Source organism: Plecotus auritus (assembly GCF_963455305.1).
Source record: "Plecotus auritus genome assembly, chromosome: 7".
In the NCBI taxonomy this organism is placed as follows: Eukaryota; Metazoa; Chordata; class Mammalia; order Chiroptera; family Vespertilionidae; genus Plecotus; species Plecotus auritus.
Genome location: NC_137774.1, coordinates 77,006,977 through 77,024,594, shown reverse-complemented (window position 1 = coordinate 77,024,594; position 17,618 = coordinate 77,006,977). Strand labels below are relative to the sequence as shown.

Genomic DNA, 17,618 nt, shown 5'->3' with positions numbered 1-17,618 from the left:
GGTGCCACTCCAACATCTGCAGGCTTGAAAGCCACCGAAAGTCCATCAACAGCAGATCAATTGTTACCAGGGTTAGCAATGAAGAGAAAACCCCCTGCACATAGTAAATGCTCAATAAGTGGAAGCTTTTATTGTAAAGGGCGGGGGTGTAAGACAGGACTACCCACACTGGAGCCAGAGGTCCTGGGTTCAAAGCCTTTACTTCCGTTTATTGAGCATCTACTATGTGCAGGAGGCTTTCTGTTCATTATTGCGAGTCCTGACAACAACTCTCACAGCCAGGCCAAGTTTGTAGGAGGCACCGGGGTCAGGAGACCAGATCGGAAGACCCTCAACAGCAGTGGCAAGCGTTCAGCTCAATAGATACTAGCTGAGTGAATGAATAATGCAGAGACACAGCAACATGGAAGAATTCAAAACTGACGTATGCAAGAAAAGACTCATCCGTGAATCTTGGAGCAGGTCGTAGAACTTGGAGAAAAACTCTCAGTCTTGAAGCACCACCATTTTTATGGCGCATACCTTGTACTTATTTTCTTTCTATCGCTTCATTTTTTCATTTACTTTGAGAGGAGACTTTAGAGTACAATGGTGAGAGGCCTGCCCACCTCTGAGCTTGGGGCCTGCTGCCTCCAGAATAAGAGATTAGCCAGTTTAGATGGGTATTAAAGACCCAGCGTCACCTGGGGGAGACATCTCCTCCTTGCAATCAAAGAGTGAACAGATGTGGTTTTACTCAGCCTGCTGCAGGGAGCATGGACTGGGGGCGTGATGGGGGGTGGGCTGACCATCCCCTGCCATCCCCGTGCCAATCCGAGGTGTGCTGGGCCCAGGGCTGGGAAGCGCTCATTACTCAAGGAAGGAACATGGTAGGTGTTTTCCCACTGTTTTCTGGCACAAGGCCTCTCAGCTCTGCTCTTTGTCACACTGCCTGGTGGGTGTGACTTCTCTGCCTCAGATGAGCAGGTTCTGTGAGATCACAGGTTCAGCTTGTCTACTGGCTTCATTAGGACAGAGGAAAGCAGAGTTGGCCCCTCAGATCAGGGAACTCCTACCTGGGGCCTTTGAAGCCCTGGACCGCGCCCCCCACAGCAGGCAGGGCAGGGCAGCCATCTGGGAGGCTGCTGTCACAGAAGTAAGCAGAGAGGCAGTGAGTCGCTGGTTCAAATCCTTTGGCTTCTTGGACACACTGGGCAAACCCTGCACCTTCTCGGAAGCTGGCTCCCTATCAGTAAACAGGGGATGATGCTAAAGTACCCAACATTATAGGACTGTTTTGGGATTTAATAACATGGAAGGCATTTAGCAATATGCCAGGCATAGAGCAAATTCTCAGTGATTAAGAGTTAAAAAATCACCTCGAAGGCTATAGATATGGGATAAAAGGTGGCGAGAGAGAGAAACTTAGAACTTCTAGTCTTTTAACAGCTGCTGCCGGCCTGATCCTCCCGCCCCAACACACATACACTGGCTGGGGTGAGAGGGAGGATGGAGGGGTCACTGGCCCACAACCTCATGGCTAATACATGGCAGAGCCCAGATGCAAACTCAGGATCACTCGAATCGAGTCCCTTTCCATCTGAGGCAAAATGGAGGTGGGGCTGGTAAATCTTAGCTTCCAAAATGCCTTCCAAGGCTGAGGCATGTCTGAATGATGGGGCTTTCCAGAGAGAATGAGTCACCCACTTACTGTCTAATTGCACCTTAATGGGGATAGGTGGGAGGGACTGCGAGGGGGAAGCAGAGGAGGAGTGGGGACCTGATTTGGGGTCTCAGGGGAAGGCCCTGGCTGCCGGGGTGGGAGCTGCTGATGGGTGGGAGCACAAGGGCCAGGCTCCACTGACACTCAGCCTACAGCCCAGGGATCCCAGGGGAACCCACAGGCCAGAGAAACATCGGCCACCCAAGCTGCAAACACCAGCTACTGCACGTCCAGGTCAGCCCGTCCATCCTGTCACCTGTGTCCCTTCCTACAGAGCAAGTCACGCTCCGTGTGCCAGGAGGTGAGCCGGTGAGGCAGGTGCTGCTGGTGGCCCACCTGGGCACCTGTGCTGTGCAGGCCACCTCCTCCCAGCTGCTGTGCATGTGGCTGATAATGGCTCCAGCTGCCTCCTGCTCTGGAAAATCGCCCTTGGTGCCTGGAAGTCACTTCACCCCAGAGCTGACAAGTCCTTCCTTCCTTCTGGCAGCTGACGGGCAATGACTGCCTGGCACAGAGGTACACAAAGGCCAGTCTCTTTGCTTCAGGCTGGGACCAACTCTGGGGTGCAATGCATGCTCAAGAGCACCCTGGGGGACCAGGCAGTGGCTGGTCTCCGGCAGACAGCTCATCCCTCTTAGCTTTCCCCCCTGCCCTGTGCTGTTTCCCCTCTCCCCGCCGCCGCTTCTGCCGAGAGCTCTCTCTCTCAATAAACTACATGCACAGAACCCCTGCCTCAGGCCCCTCTTCTGGGAAACCCAACCACAGACAGCGGACATCAAACTCTGGTCACACAGACCTGCGTTCACATCCTGGCTCAGCTTCCTCTCAAGTTGCTAAGCTTCGCCTCTCTATCTAATACTAATGCATACCTACCTTGTAGGTTTTGGGGGAGGAGTAAATGAGAGAAGACATGTAAAGGCCCTAGTAACACACCCTCTACGGATTACCTGTGCCTTTTCTCTGCCCTTGAGGGAAGTGTCTGGTAACAAGCGGACGTGTACGCTGGAAGGGACTTGTGAAGGCTGGGTAGCCACGACTAAGAGAGGGTTTTCCAGCTCTTACCTATGGGGACCGAGGAGATCTGGGAATAGAGATCCAGCATTCGGTTGCCATCCACGTCGACCAGGTAATTGCCTCGGCTCTCTTCGTAATTGCAGAAGAAGTGCACAGCCTCTGCGTTCTTCGGGAGAAGACAGAATGAGTCAGGCTCACCACAACTCCCGAGTCCTCCATGTTTTAGGATTCAGCTTGAATCAGTAAAAAGAACCATGACCCGACCATTCTATGGACATATGGAAGGTCTCTGCAGGTGCCAGAAGTGCCACATTTCTTGCCCCGGGATAATTACACGGCTGATTTGCTTTGTCATAGTTTATGAAGCTGTGAATTTGTATTGTATGAAGTTGTCTGCATGTTTTACATATCACAACAAAAAGGTTGATCTGTATCTCTCAAGACGATTCTGATAGGATGTATATGGTAAGCCATAGAGCACCCCTGAAGAAAACTAAGAAAACACACATAGTAATTATGGAAGAAATAAAAATGTTAGACTAGATTCACTAGAAGTTACTCACTTAATGCAAAAACATAAAGTAAAAGAGGCCCAGGGGAACAAAAAGGATATGAGACAAAGAGAAAAAAATGTAACAAGGAAGATGTAAATACAACCATATCAATAATAACATTATCCATAGATGGACTGAACCATTTAATCAAAAGTCAGAAACCATCAGACTGCATTAAAAAGGTTCAACCATAAGCTGTTGACATGCCACATACTTGAGTTTCAAGAATACAAATAGGTTAAAAGTAAAAGGATGAAAAAAGATACATGAGCCCTAGCTGGTTTGGCTCAGTGAATAGAGCATCGGCCTGTGGACTGAAGGGTCCCAGGTTCCATTCCAGTCAAGGGCACATGCCTCAGTAGCAGGCTCAATCCCCAGCCCTGGGTGGGGTGCGTGTGGGAGGCAAACAATTGATAGGTGTCTCGCCAAGTGTCTCTCCCGCTCCCTTCCATTTTCTCTAAAAGTCAATGGAAAAATATTTTGGGTGATGATTAACAACAACAAAAAAGATAACATGATTCTCACAGCAATCATAAGAAAGCTGGAATGGTCTATACTAATATCAGACAAAATCAACTATAGAAAGAACAAAAAAAAATGTTCCCAGAAGTAAAGAGAGGCATTTAATGATGACAAAGGGTCAGCCCACTAAGAAGATACAACAATTATAAACATACATGCACCTAATAACAGAGCCCCAAAAATATGAAGCAAAAATGGACAGAATTAAGGGGAGAAATAGTTCTACAAGAATAGTTCTAAATTCTTAATTAAAACCTGAAGTGGAAAACCTAATAAAAAGAAAAAAGAATAGTTCTACAAGAAAGTTGTCTATGTCCTGGAGACTTCAATACGTGGCTTTCAATGATGGACAGAACACAGGCAGAAGGTTAACAAGGAAGTAGACACCCAATATCTCACCGACACCCACAGAACACCACACCCAGCAGCAGGGCAGTGCACATTCTTCCCAGGTACACATGGAACATTTTCCAGGACAGACCACAGCTGGGCCATAAAAAGGCTCAATACAGTTAAGAGAACTGAAAACACACAAAATCTGTTTTCTAACCACAATGCAATGACATCAGACATCAGTAACAGAAAGAAACTTGAGAAGTTCACCAAAATGTGGAAATCAAAAAACACAAAAATAACCAATGAGTGAAAGAAGAAATCACAAGGAAAATGAGAAAAAAGGTTCTGAATAACCTTTTTTTTTTTTAAAAAAGAGCCAGCACAGAGTAAGCATCTGTGCCCCTCAGCTAAATTGTAACAGAGAAGCCATGGAAGGAACACTACCTCATCTCCACTTACCTGAATCATATTCAGCTGTTTCATTAGCTCCTGCGGGCAAGAAAAGCAAGAGCATTACAGCAAGGACACACGCTTCAAAGTAGCTTAAAATCGTTCATGTCTTCCCAAGTCTTGGGGCTGCTTTTCCCTTCATGCGAATAACTTCATAGTTAAGTAGTCAACGATATTATAAATGTTTTTAAATTGCTTAATATAAATCGTTGGTGGGAAACTACTCCTGACAGTTAAGTGATCATTATAATGGACAGACTGGAGATTTAGGCATTGGAAGATAATTAAATAAACTAAAATATTTAACAAAAAAAAAATTTAGCTGAAGGCGTTTACCTAGTGTCCATAAAAGCATGGGTTTTATTTTTTATTTAGAAGAAGAAAGGCTTTAACACCATGTTAGGAAAATAAAATCAACTGAAAAATATAAATTTACACATAAAGACCCATTTATAATTACGGTATAATCCAGATATTTTATAAACCACTGTGCAATTCTCTATGGAAACTGGGAATTATACACCAGTTGCTTTAATATTATAAATATTTAACCTCTAAAAATGATTTAATATAAAATAAACTTCGGCAATTAGTGTCATAAATTATATATTTCCACATTAAAATAGAAAATATTAATTTAAAATATTAAAAATTATTCCCAAAACATTTCATTACTATTAAACGAAAATCTACCAGTTCCCAATAGAAATATGTGTGGGAAAGTCTCCTTTTGTGAGCAGACACTCTCCATAATAACTACAATCATTTACCAGAAAAAGATTTCTGGATTTAAAATAGTTGCACTGACAAAAGGGGGGGGGGGGTTTATCTTTTGACACTAAAAAATGACACTGGAGAAAACTGCAAAATATGCAAAGAAAAATTTAATTTGTATTAAATATGGTTACACTGTTATTTTTTAGGTGCAAACATTAGAAACAGTATTGCACATCACTTCACAGAATCAAGGTTAGTCAGCCTCCAAAATGTGTTAGATGCAGATTTTGTAGCATCTTTGAGTAAAAGTTCCAGTCTCCATCATCACTCAACTTGTGTCTCTCCCATCTCACACACGGACATTTACTCCAGGAATTCAGAGCTATCCAATGTCTCTCATATACCATGTACTGTCACCCTGTATGCCTCTCCGCATACCATTCCCCTTGCCTAGAACAGAATACACTCCTTTGGCAAATTCCTCCTTTTTGTCCTTCAAGGTCAAGCTGAAGGTCATTTGCTATTCATGCCCTGTGCTATATAGCTTTGCCATGTTCTTCCACTGTGGGTAGGATGTTCTTCCCCAGCCCTTGACCTGCTTTGGCCAACAGAACAAGGTGGAAGTGATGGTGGACCAGTGTGGGGCTTGGGCCTCAAGAGGGCTATAGCATGCTCTCCTCTACCATCACCTGAAGAACTAGCCCAGCCCACCTTACTGGAGGAGGAGAAACACATGGAACAGAGCCAAGTCACTGCAGTGACCAAGTCCAGCCTAGCCTAGACCAACTGATGGCCAGCCATTCCCCAGGCACGAAGGTGGGCCCAACAGAGCTGCCTGGCCAACTCCCAGTTACCTCTAGATGCATGAGCAATCTGTATGCTACTAAGGTTTTGTGATTGTTTGTTACACAGCACGTTTTTAGCAGCAGATACTGATACATCTCTTCTGAGAAACCTTCTTTGACTTCTTATAGCAGAATGGCCTCATTGAATGTCCCAGATCTCTAGTGGTAAAATCTCTGAAAGCAGCTAAGAAAACAGTTCCTAAGTTTGGCTGTGTTCTTGCCTCACTGACCATTTCTGCTCTTCCCAAAACTCCCACTTAGGTATGCTCAACTCACCCGAGATTTAGGCCCCGGGACTTCTGTCTTCATCAGAGGCCCATCATAATCAAATTCCACGTCGACTTTGGCTGCGGCCTGACTGATATGCCTGGATCCTGCAGGAAACAAAGAGAATGAGAACCCGTAGGGATAGTAGGTATAGTGAGAATTCTACCCTAACAGACTCCCAGTGTTCCCAACAGAGGCAGTCCCAGGACCTCAGCCCCATCCCAGCCAGGCCACCCCAGAACACTGAGTCTGGCCAGACCTGGGCACCACAAAAACACTGAGGATTTTTTAAAAATGGGAAAGCCCAGTGATGTTGTAGAGAAATGACCTAAATGTCTGACAATAGAAGGTAGCTAAATAGAATATGATGTATTCCCCATTTCATGAACAATGGAATATTGTGCATCCTTTAATAGTTTTAAGATAGACGTACTGAATATTTATGGGTATGCAAAGATGCTCGGGGTATTAGCATGTGAACGATCAGATTAGAAAATCACCCATATTTTGTAAAAATTTAATCTATATCCAAATGTATACAGACCAGAATCTCGAAGCCTTGGCACTGCTGACATTTTGGACTTGGAAATTCTGTGTCGTGGGCTGTCCTGTGCCCTGCAGATGTCAAGCAGCGTCCTTGGCCTCTGCCCACCAGATGCCAATAGCACCCACCCCAAGTTGTGTCCTAGTTGTGACAATCAAAAGCCACGCAGGAGAAAACAATCAAATGTCTAAATTCAGGTGGTCCCCACCTGTAGATTTTTTTTTTTTTGTAAAAAAAACTTTTGGGCACAAGTCATTTGCTTGAAACTCATTTCACCTGTTTTTGATACAGCGCTAAAATTATAGAGGGTGCATGAGTTCCCAGGCTTAACTCCATGAGGCTTTCTGGCTCAGCACGTTGCTGAGACATAGAGGGTAGCTCCCCGCCCCCCCGCCCCCGCCCCGTCTCCTTAGTCCCTGAGTGAAAGGCAGCTTGGTGAATCCAAGAGAAGTGTGCAATGAGTTACAATCTACAATCAGTAACCCCTAGAGATCCCTTTAAAGTCCTGGTCTCTTTTATCTTCCTGGTACATATTTGGTAGTTGAGAAATATTAGTTACTCTTCTAGGGTTGCCATAATTGCATCAAACTAGGGAATCACTAGTGACTTTATGTAAATCATATACGTGATCTCATTTCATCTTTACACAATGCTGAGGGGGAGTTGTTATTGCATGTGCTAGCGCCTCTCTCTCTCTCTCTCTCTCACACACACACACACACACACACACACACACACACACATACAGTTTGCCACACCATACAAAACCATGATATTAGAAAACATTTAAATTCATTCATAATTTTCTATAATTGCTTTGGATATCATGCATCACCTCATTCCAAGGAGGGAGATATTATTCACAGGTTACAGAAGACACCAAAGCTCAGAAAAATCAAATAATTTGCCCAAAGTCACACACCTGTTAAGTGGCTAAACTGGAAGTTTGTCCACCTGACCTCTCCTTCCCTAGATAATTGGAACTGATGGAATTTTTGATCTCATTTAGTACAGGTCTTTGAAATGAAACATTTGCAGCAAAACGACTCGCTTCCCCCAGAAGCAAATTACTATTGGAAGCACAGGAAGCAAAACAAAAAAAAAAGTTTGAATTAATATCGAATGATCCAGTATTTTCATTCATAAATAAGGCAGCACACCCAGGAGGCAGGGGTCTGCCTGGACATACAAGACCAGGCCCGCAGGTAAGTCCAGCCCTGCCCTCTGGGCCCAGCAGTGAGACTCGCCATCCTCAGTGCTCTGGGGACAGCCACAGTCAATTTTTAACTCCAAACTATAAAAACAGCCATCAAACGTTTTTAATATCCTCTTGATCTTTTTGCTGAGAGTAATAAATGAATGTCATTTTGCCAAACAGCAAGATGTGAGCCTGGTCAAAGTCAAGGCCAAGTTCACCTGGAGCTGTTTGCTCTGCTTCTCTTATAAACAATCTTATCTCCCTCCCTGCAACTGTCCACCCCCTTATTTTGTGATAACATGCTCATTGAGGAAATATCAATAAGCAGCAAGGAAAAAACACCACGTCTAATTGCACCACCTGGAGACAACCATTTTGCAGTCAAGTCTCCCGGTCTCTGTATTCTACTTGTCAATGTAAGATTATACACTTTTTTGGGGGTGGCATGAAACGATGCCATGGGAACAACACTGTCTCAGGCCATGAGCTACCTCAAGTGTAATGGCTTTACAGTGATCGGATGGGTGGAGACACACGCGGAAGCATCTGCACACGGGGTGGCACCAGGCTGTGGCTTCCGACTTGAGTGTTCTGCTCTAGGAAGAGGTCTATGCAGCCCCGAATCCCGCGCAATCATATGAGTGAGCTTGGAAAGGGACCCACAGCTCTGACTGTGAGCCTCGGATGAGACCAGCCTCAGCTAATAGCTCACCCGGCCCCTCATGAGCCACCTGGAGTCAGAGGATCCAGGTGAGCCCCATGGATTCCAGGTCCACAAACACTGTGAGACAATAAACATATTCTTTTAACTAGCTAAGTTTGGGGGTATTTGTTATGTGGCAATAGGTAACTAACACAGTAGTGAAGGGTGTGAGTCCTGGGGCCACACTGGCTCAGCTCAAAGCCTGGCTCAGCCCCTTGCTAGCTCTGGGCAAGTCACTTCATTTCTCTGAGCCTCACTTTTCTCTGTTTGATGGAGTTGTGGCAAGGACTAAATGGTTAAGGATAAGCTATTATTCCTATAATTTTAAAAACCATTTTCCTATTGTTACTTGCCCGTAAGTAGTGTATGACAGTGCACATATTATGGTAACTTTGCCAACACTGTATTTTATTATTAAAAAACACCAAGAAAACCCAAAGGCTGGCCAGTGCCTTTGTATCCAAGGACTCTCCCAGTCTATCTATCTATCTATCTATCTATCCATCCATCATCTATCAATCATAATAGATATGCCAAATTGATAGGCCAAAAGAAAAAAAAATTCATTGAGTTTCTGAATCTGGCATAAGTGTGCCAAAGATTCAACTCCAGCCAAGAAACGGCAGAGCTAACTCTGATTTAGCCCCTTCTATTTTTTTGCATTGTGTCTCCATATTCATGCTTGTAAAATGGGAGTTAGGACACTCCCCACCTTACTGTAAATATGAATTTGAAGTGCTTTCACAGGAGCCATTTTTTTAGATACAAGTAACTTGTGAAGCAGGGAGGATTATCATGGTCATCCCCAATTTCCTGATGGGAAAACTGAGGCTTGGAGTTCTGCCCATTGCTTAGGCTCACTTGGCTAGTAGGTGGTGGATGAAGCCAGTAGCCCAGGGGTGGGCAAACTTTTTACTCGAGGGCCACAATGGGTTCTTAAACTGGACCGGAGGGCCGGAACAAAAGCATGGATGGAGTGTTTGTGTGAACTAATATAAATTCAAAGTAAAGGAGCGGAGGGGAGAGCAAGAGAACCGGATAGAACAGTGGATCCGGCCCGTGGGCCGTAGTTTGCCCAAGGCTGCAGTAGCCGAATCTTATGAGTCTTAATCCATTGCTCTTTCCTTGATTCCTCCAGAGGAAGGCTCAGATGCCCTTGAGAATGACCTTCAAAAACTGAGCCACGTGTGCCACCAGGCTGGAGGCCCAGGGGCTCTCTTTCTCTGATGTATCTTCAACAACCAGCACAGCGCTCTGAACCTAGGAGGTGGCTCCACAGTATTAGTTACGGAACGAATGAATCTTCCATGCCCACAGCTCTCCCTCCTACTTGGTGCAAACTAGACCTGGATTATTCTGGTTTCATTTTACTTTTCACATAATAATGGGTAAGCATTTACATGCTTCTCTTATGATTAAAAAAAAACAAAACAAATCCCCCAAACCTACTAAGGCTACCAAGGTGGAGAATAACAAGAAAAGACTGCAAAACTGTCACAGAGCAAGGAGACGGGGGGCATGTGACCACGTGCAATGTGGAAACTTGGACTGGATCCTGGGACAAAGGGGGAAGCAAGGGGAAAACTGGTGAAATCCAAAGAGAAGCCTGGGGTTCGATTAGTAGTGATGTACCAAGGTCAGGTTTTTAGTTGGGACAAGAACATCCTTGGTTTGTATTTATTTACTTATTTATTTATTTTTATTTATTTTTTGTTAATCCTCACCTGAGGATATTTTTTCCATTGGTTTTTAGAGAGAGTGGAAGGGAGGGGGAGAGACAGAGAAAGAAACATCGATGTGAGAGAGACACATAGATTAGTTGCCTCCTGCATGTGCCCGACCAATGCCTGGGATCGAGCCTGCAACCTAGGTACATGCCCTTGACAGGAACCGAACCTGGGACCCTTTGGTCCGCGAGCCGATGCTCTATCCACTGAGCCAAACTGGCTAGGGCAAGAGCTTCCTTGTGATGTAAGATGTTAACGAGGAGCTAACTGGGTGAGGGACGTATGGGCTCTCTCTGTACTATACTATCTTTGTAACTTCTCTGTATACCTAAAATCATCCTAGTAGAGAGCATGCTAATATTTCCGGGAGAGGAGCAAACATCGTCTCACCCAGGATACAAACATGCAAACCAAGGACACGCCAGCCATTTGCCTCCAGAAGGCAGACAGGACCAACAACAGTAAGAGGACACCGTGATGACAAGCATGGGGCTCCCAGAGAACTGGGGACCGCCTGGAGACACAGTGTGCGAAGGGAGGTTACTGCTAGCCTCTCCCTCTCAGAGCCACATGGATCCATGTGGCTGTGTGACCTTGGGCAAGTGACTCTGCTTCTCTGAGCAGCAGTTTTCTCACTTGTGAAATGGGGTTCACTCCTGCTGCCCTCCTGGGACCACTGGGAGGGGGGCCTCTTGAGATCATGCAAGCAGGGTGTTTGCTGATGAAGCTCACTTGGCTAAGCTGCCTGAACTCAGTGAGGCGCAGAGAAAGGGGAGCCTCCGAGAGCCGGAGGGCAGATGAGCAGGCGGTGGGTGAGGGGGTGGGAGGTGAGGGAGCGGGAAGTCGGGGTGGGACATTCCAGGGCGCCGCCTCCTGTCCAGTGCCAGTGCAGCACAGCTAGCCGTTACATCAATTACAAGGACGTTTGTTACTTTCTTTGTTTCTTGGCCACAGCTGGAGCTGTGTGTTTTGCCTGATGGTCCCTGTGGGAACAGCCTGGGCCCTTCTAGCTGCTGGGGCCACCACCTCTGTGCAAGTGAAAGGATCAGCTCCCTGCCCACTGCAGAGCTGACTGCCTGGCAGCAAAGATGGGGGAAGCGTAAGGGGTGATGGGGACCGTTTTATGGGGGTGATGGGACAGCCCTGGAAGCACTGGCTGGCCAGTGCCTTTGTCCCCAAGGACTCTCCCACTCAGAATCCCTAGACTTGTTCACGCCTTCTGCTACCGCCACGACCCCCAGAACTTACCGGGCACGAGCAGGCGGCAGTTGTGCTGGAAGCTGCTGGCCAGCCGCCGGGTGAGCAGCATGGAGGCCATGATCCCCTCCTTCGGGAACAGAGGCCGCCCTCACACGCTCCCCCTGAAAGAACCAGGAGCAGAATTAGGCCAGCGAAGACCACGCCCCCTCCGGCCCCGTATCCCACCCCCTCCATGTCCCTCAGAGTGTGGAAGGTGCTTCTGACATCAAACCCTCTGCTTTCAGACGGAATACACACTGTAAATCATTTTCATTTGGCCTTGACCATACCCCGGTGTCAAAAAATAAAAAATAAAATAAAATTAAGTGGAGCCACTTTAAAATGGAGCCGGACCTGCCTTGCAGAGAAACTGCCTTGCATGCCTCATGCCTCAACTCTTGGAATGTTAGAACGGGATGCAATAACCTTTGGATGGAGACGGAAGCAACCCCGTTTCCCGAGAAAACTGCTTGCAAAGATACCAAGAAAGCAGATATGACTACCAGACTGAAACTTAAAAACATTCTTCGCCAATAGAAATGCCTTCCTTCTACTGATGCAATTGTCCCCGTGCCCCATCGTAAATGCCCATTGCCTTGGTCTCCGAATTGGAACACTATAGCACTCCTTCCTGAATCTGTGGGTGTGTCCCGAATAGCTGTTCTTATTGATTTCAAATACATCCTTGTCTGCCTCCCACTTTGAAAGGCCCTTTCATTTTTAACACCAGGTGGGATGATCACCCCATTTTCTAGGTGGAAAAATGGAGAGGGGGTAGAGTTGGCTTGAGATGCCGCTGCAGGTGAGCACCTGGGGCAGCTAACAAGTCTGTGCTCTGCACGATGGAAGGACCAAGACGGAGGAAACTTCAGAACAGATGTCGATGTGGGAGGCCGGGTGCTCCCTCTGCCTTGTTCCCACGCAGACTATAGGGCGTTGGGCTGCGAGGGAACCCTGTGGACCAGGGGAGGAGCCTGTGGACCATTTTGGGGGTGACCAACCATCCTGCGTTTGCTTGAGACTGAGAGGGTTCCCGGGATGTGGGATTTTCCAATTTGAACCTGGACCCGTCCGGGCAGACTGGAGAGTGAGCCTACCCAGCACCAGGAGTCAGCGTTCTCAGCTCCCACTTCACAGGGCGGGGGGCTGATTCCCTCCAGACTGCTCCCGAGTCGTGCCCCCAAATACCTGAGCTTAGCTTTGCTGGTTGCCTTTTGCATCATGGGCTGGGAGCAAGCCCCCATTGTTTGCTTGTTTTTTTTGTTGTTTTTTTTTTAATCACCTCTTCCTCCCCCGCCCCCCCCCCCACCCCCCACATCCCCTCCAAGTCACCATTCAAACATGCTCTCTGTGCATCTTTTTGTTTGTGAGTCTTCTTGCTGAATGCCTGCTTTGTAATCTGGAACCTGTATTTTCAGTTGTATTGTGCTGTATCTCAGAACAATGACTGAAGCGCTCACTTCTCACTACTACTTGTGGACCCTGCTTCCCAAACCCTTTCTGTGTATCACACATGGTGCTAAGCGCTTTGCATACAGGACTACTAATATTTGTCACTGTTATCTGCACCCAAACAACGCTGAGTGTCCCCTTTTTACAGATGAGGAGACTGAGGCACAAAGTTAAGTGGTGTCTCTGAAGACAGAACTCAGATCTGTTTGGCCACAGAGTCAGCAGACTTCACCACTACACTGAATCCAAACACTGCCTGGATGTCCATCCACTCATTCTGCAACGAAGTACTCCACTGAGCACCAACACGATGACAGCTTGGAGGAAGCATCAACTAGAGGCGATGGACACAGATCCAGAGAGATCCCGCTGTGCAGAGAGGAACAAGGAAGGGTGATGGTTGGTTTCAGAAAGCCGCGTGCACGTGGGCTTAGCAGCACCGGTGAGGAAACACGTGGGAGTCTGGCACTGAGCTCTGGATAATGGTGGCAGCACCTACAACCCAGGGCCCTCACAGCTAATGAGGTATCGGGCTGTATTATTAGAAGCAAAGAGTGAATGAAGGAGGGAGGTGGTAGGCATTGACTTGAGGATATTCACTTATTCTGTGAATATTCATGGTGCACCTACTATGTGCGGATCCTCCACTGGGCACTGGGTGCAGGGGTCAGTTAGATAGTTGCAGTCCTTGTCCTGTAACCATGATCAGGTCTTGAGAAATTCTATGTGCAGGCTGGTGCTGCAGATACCATCCCATTTCATCCTCAGAGCCCTGGGAGGTGGCTGCCATCATTAACCTGATCTCACAGATGAGGCAACGGAGCCTGCCCAGGGGGGAGGGTGCAGCATGCCATGCCTCCCCACTCTCACAACTCCCCATCCCCCGTCACCAGGGGTGCAGACCTGACAGCCATGTCTGTTCTGTGGGACCCCCTGGCCCAGGTGAACTGGACCGGGCTGGGCCACAGTCCAGGGAGCTGTGGGTCAGCTCCCCTCAATCCGCTGAGAGCAGCCAGCTTTCAAACAGGGTCTTTGGATGGAGAAGAATATGCAGAGAGAAGCAGCGCTGGAGAAAGGAAGTGGGTCCTGGAGCTAGGGGACTGGTTGGTTCCATGTCAAGCCTGCAACCCAGCTTGGCATTGGCTGCATCACTCACTCCTGAACTAATGAGTGAACCTGAGTCCCTTTTTCCCTGGGGGAGAGCGGGTGAGGGCAGGGAGAGCCAGGAGTGTTAGGCTCACAGATGCCCCTCCAAGTGGAAGAAAACATCAGGAGCTAGGGAAAAGTGTTCCCACCTTAATAGTGTCTTGGTAAGAACGTCAGAAAGCACCCTCCCTCCTCTGGGGCTTGCTTGCATCACCTTCAGTGGATTTCTGTCGCTTACAAACAGCAACCCAGCTAATAGCATGGTTAGAGTATCAGACTGACAACCCCAAATCTTGGGAGCGCATTGGGGGTAACAGTGCCTCTTCCACTCAGCACCGCAGGTGGAGGAAGGCCCCGCAGGGCAGCCGAGGACAAAGACTTCAGGGCCAGAAAACCTTCCTCTCTCTGGGGGACCGGGGCTTCCTCCAAATCAGTGGTTGGCAAACTCATTAGTCACAGAGTGGCAAACCGCGGCTCGCGAGCCGCAGTTTGCCGACCACTGCTCCAGGTGGAAGTGGCTGTGGTGTGAGGTTGCTGGGTGAGATTCTGCAGGGCACTATATCCCCCTCAATCCGCTCAACCACGCAGGCATTTCAGATATGAGGAGACGGAAGTTGGAAGGGGTTATGGTATTGGCCTGGGTCAGGTCAGAAGATTGCGTGGGACTGTGTGACCCCAAAGCCCATTCATTATAGCGCATCAATTAATTCGGCAAATAACAAAACACCTAACTGTAACGGATATGAAGCTTGACGAATACAAATGATTTTGTTCTAAAAAAAATTTGTATTGCCCTTTACCAGAGGGAAATATTACTGAGAAAGGCAGGGCTTGGAAACCATACGCTTTCCTTGAAAACTCAAGGGGTTTTTTAAATCTATTCCAGAATATTCAACTCAAGGCAAGCCTGTTAATTCAGCAGCACGGTAACTATATAGAAAGTGCAGTTGCTGGCTCTCATTTAAAACCACTTGTCTCAAACAGGAGCACTTGACTCCACACAGTTCCATTTCTATTAACCAGGCTTTTTAAAAATTCGAGAATCTTAGAGTACTTGAATTTGAATGCTCTGCAAAAGGGGGAGTCACATCGCACACTTTCAATTACGAAACGTCACTTTGTGACATATCTCTCGGTGACACGTTGGTGGCCCGCAGGTGAAATTGACCTTATAACAGAACCTGACCTCCATCAGATATTAATTCTCATCACCACACATTCCCAACCATCAGAAGAGTTCATGCGATTTGTTCACTTCCTCTGGCCCATTAATTCAACCAGCAAGATTGATTAGCTCCAGTTACAGGTGAGGCACTGCATTATTTAGACGCAGGAGAAATAGGGATGAGTACTAGTAAAACGCTCTCTCTTTCCAAAGCTCATAATTTAGTGGCAGAGGAGTGAGGGGGGAGAATGGGAGAAATTAATATACTAGGCGGCTGTACCCATCATGCCAATAAATTCTTAAAATTACCTGGGAAGATATGTCCAGTACATAAACATTTTCCAGTTCACTGTCAACAGCTAATTCTGTATAAGGCAGAATAGAATAATGGAATCATGACTATCTGCTGGTATGAGCAAGGTGCCCTGGGAACACACAGAGATTCATCCTGGCAGGAGTTACGATGTCAATAAGACACGGAAGAAAGGGGGGTAAGGCCTGAGCAAAGGCTCGGAGGTGAGAGGACGTGGAATGGTCAAGGACCCGGGCGTGAAGTGGTAGAGTGGTGGAAGGGAAGCTAAGGGGCAGGTTCTGGGGTCGCTGAGGAAAGGGGCCCAGCATGCAGCAGACTCTCCCTGGGGACGTGCTCTGCAGCCCCTCAGATGCAAGCTGGCCACAAGGGAAGGCAGAGCTGCTGGAGCATGTGAGGTGGGTGCCCGGGTTCCTGCGGCCCCCGTGCGTGGGGGCAAGTCCCTAACAGCACTGGCGCAGGCTGCCACCGCCTCTCGCCTGGACGAGGGCAATGATGTGTCGGTGGCCCCTCGGCTTCCTCTCTTGCTCTCTTTCCATCCGTTTTCTATTGGGTCACCGACCTTTTTAAAGAACAATTCATACTTCACTCTCTTGCCTGAAACACTCCAATCGCACTTAGAAAAGTGTAAACCCTGAGACAATGGGGTTGGGTTTTTCTGAGCTCAGCGCAATTCCCAGAGTCAATGTATGTGGCAAATAAACTCACCACGTCTGAGCTGTGAAATGGGCACAGCACCAGCAGCCTTTTAAGGGAGATCTGAGGATTCATATTAAAATGTGTGAGCTCGGCCTGGCTGATGTGGCTCAGTAGATTGAGAGGTGTCCCACCCACCAAGAGGTTGCTGGTTCAATTCCTGGTCAGGGCACATGCCTGGGTTTCAGATTCAATCTCCAGTTGGGGGCATGCAAGAGGCAGCTGATGGGTGTCTCTCTCTCTCATCGATGTTTTTATCTCTCTCTCCCTCTCCCTCTCTATCTAAAAATCAATAAAAACATATTTTAGAAAATTTGTAATGTGTGAGCCAGTCTGAAATTTGTGTTAAAACAACAATATTCCCCTCCCCCAACCTGAAGTCATTGGGTACTCTGGGCATGCTACTCCTACCCCCAAAGTGGCGGGAGATCACCCACCACGCCCTTTGCAATCTTCTGGACCTTGGATTGCACATCTGAGAAAAGAGGGGATCCCGGGTGGGGGGTGCTTTTGGGGGCACTCCCAAAATCAGAATGGAAACTGGCTGGGTGCTGGCGCTCCTGGTCTCGGAAACCCTATGTCTCCCGCTTGGTTCTTTACGGCTCATTACACAGCACGTGACTTCTCACAGTCGTAACTGACATACATCATGTATTTACTTACCATATTTCCTTAAAATCAATTTGCTTTTGAAATTTAAATAAAGTGTATTTCCAATAATCTTTTCTAGTCACTATTCAACCTCCCCTCCCTCAGAGTTTCATTTGGTACAAACAAAGGTGACTGGGAAAAGAATGCAATAAAATCCAAGCAGGTTATTACATGAAAAGCTGGGTACAGTCAGCCGCCCAAGGCTCTGGACTCAGCCTGGTCCTCGCTTTTGCTGGAATGGGAGCCTGGCAGGTATTAGACAGCTGTGAATGGCAGGCTAGCATCCAACAGACTCTTTTCCTCGGCATTATCAGAACTGCAGGAGAACTTTAATTCACTCAATAGCTGAAATAGAATAGGAACCATCAGAGTGCATGGCA

General features: G+C 47.3%; 1 protein-coding gene across 3 annotated transcripts in view; it reads right to left on the bottom strand.

Moving 5' to 3' along the window:
- Positions 1-17,618, bottom strand: part of ABAT (4-aminobutyrate aminotransferase) — an 84,885-nt gene that overhangs the window by 31,290 nt on the left and 35,977 nt on the right. For all 3 annotated transcript variants that reach the window (XM_080677105.1, XM_080677106.1, XM_080677107.1), the window contains exons 2-5: positions 11,828-11,940; positions 6,417-6,514; positions 4,588-4,617; positions 2,765-2,882 (exon numbers count right to left, since the gene is read on the bottom strand). In XM_080677105.1, coding sequence (XP_080533231.1) covers positions 2,765-2,882; positions 4,588-4,617; positions 6,417-6,514; positions 11,828-11,897 — 316 coding nt within the window. In that variant the 5' untranslated portion in view covers positions 11,898-11,940. The remainder of the gene's footprint in view (positions 1-2,764; positions 2,883-4,587; positions 4,618-6,416; positions 6,515-11,827; positions 11,941-17,618) is intronic.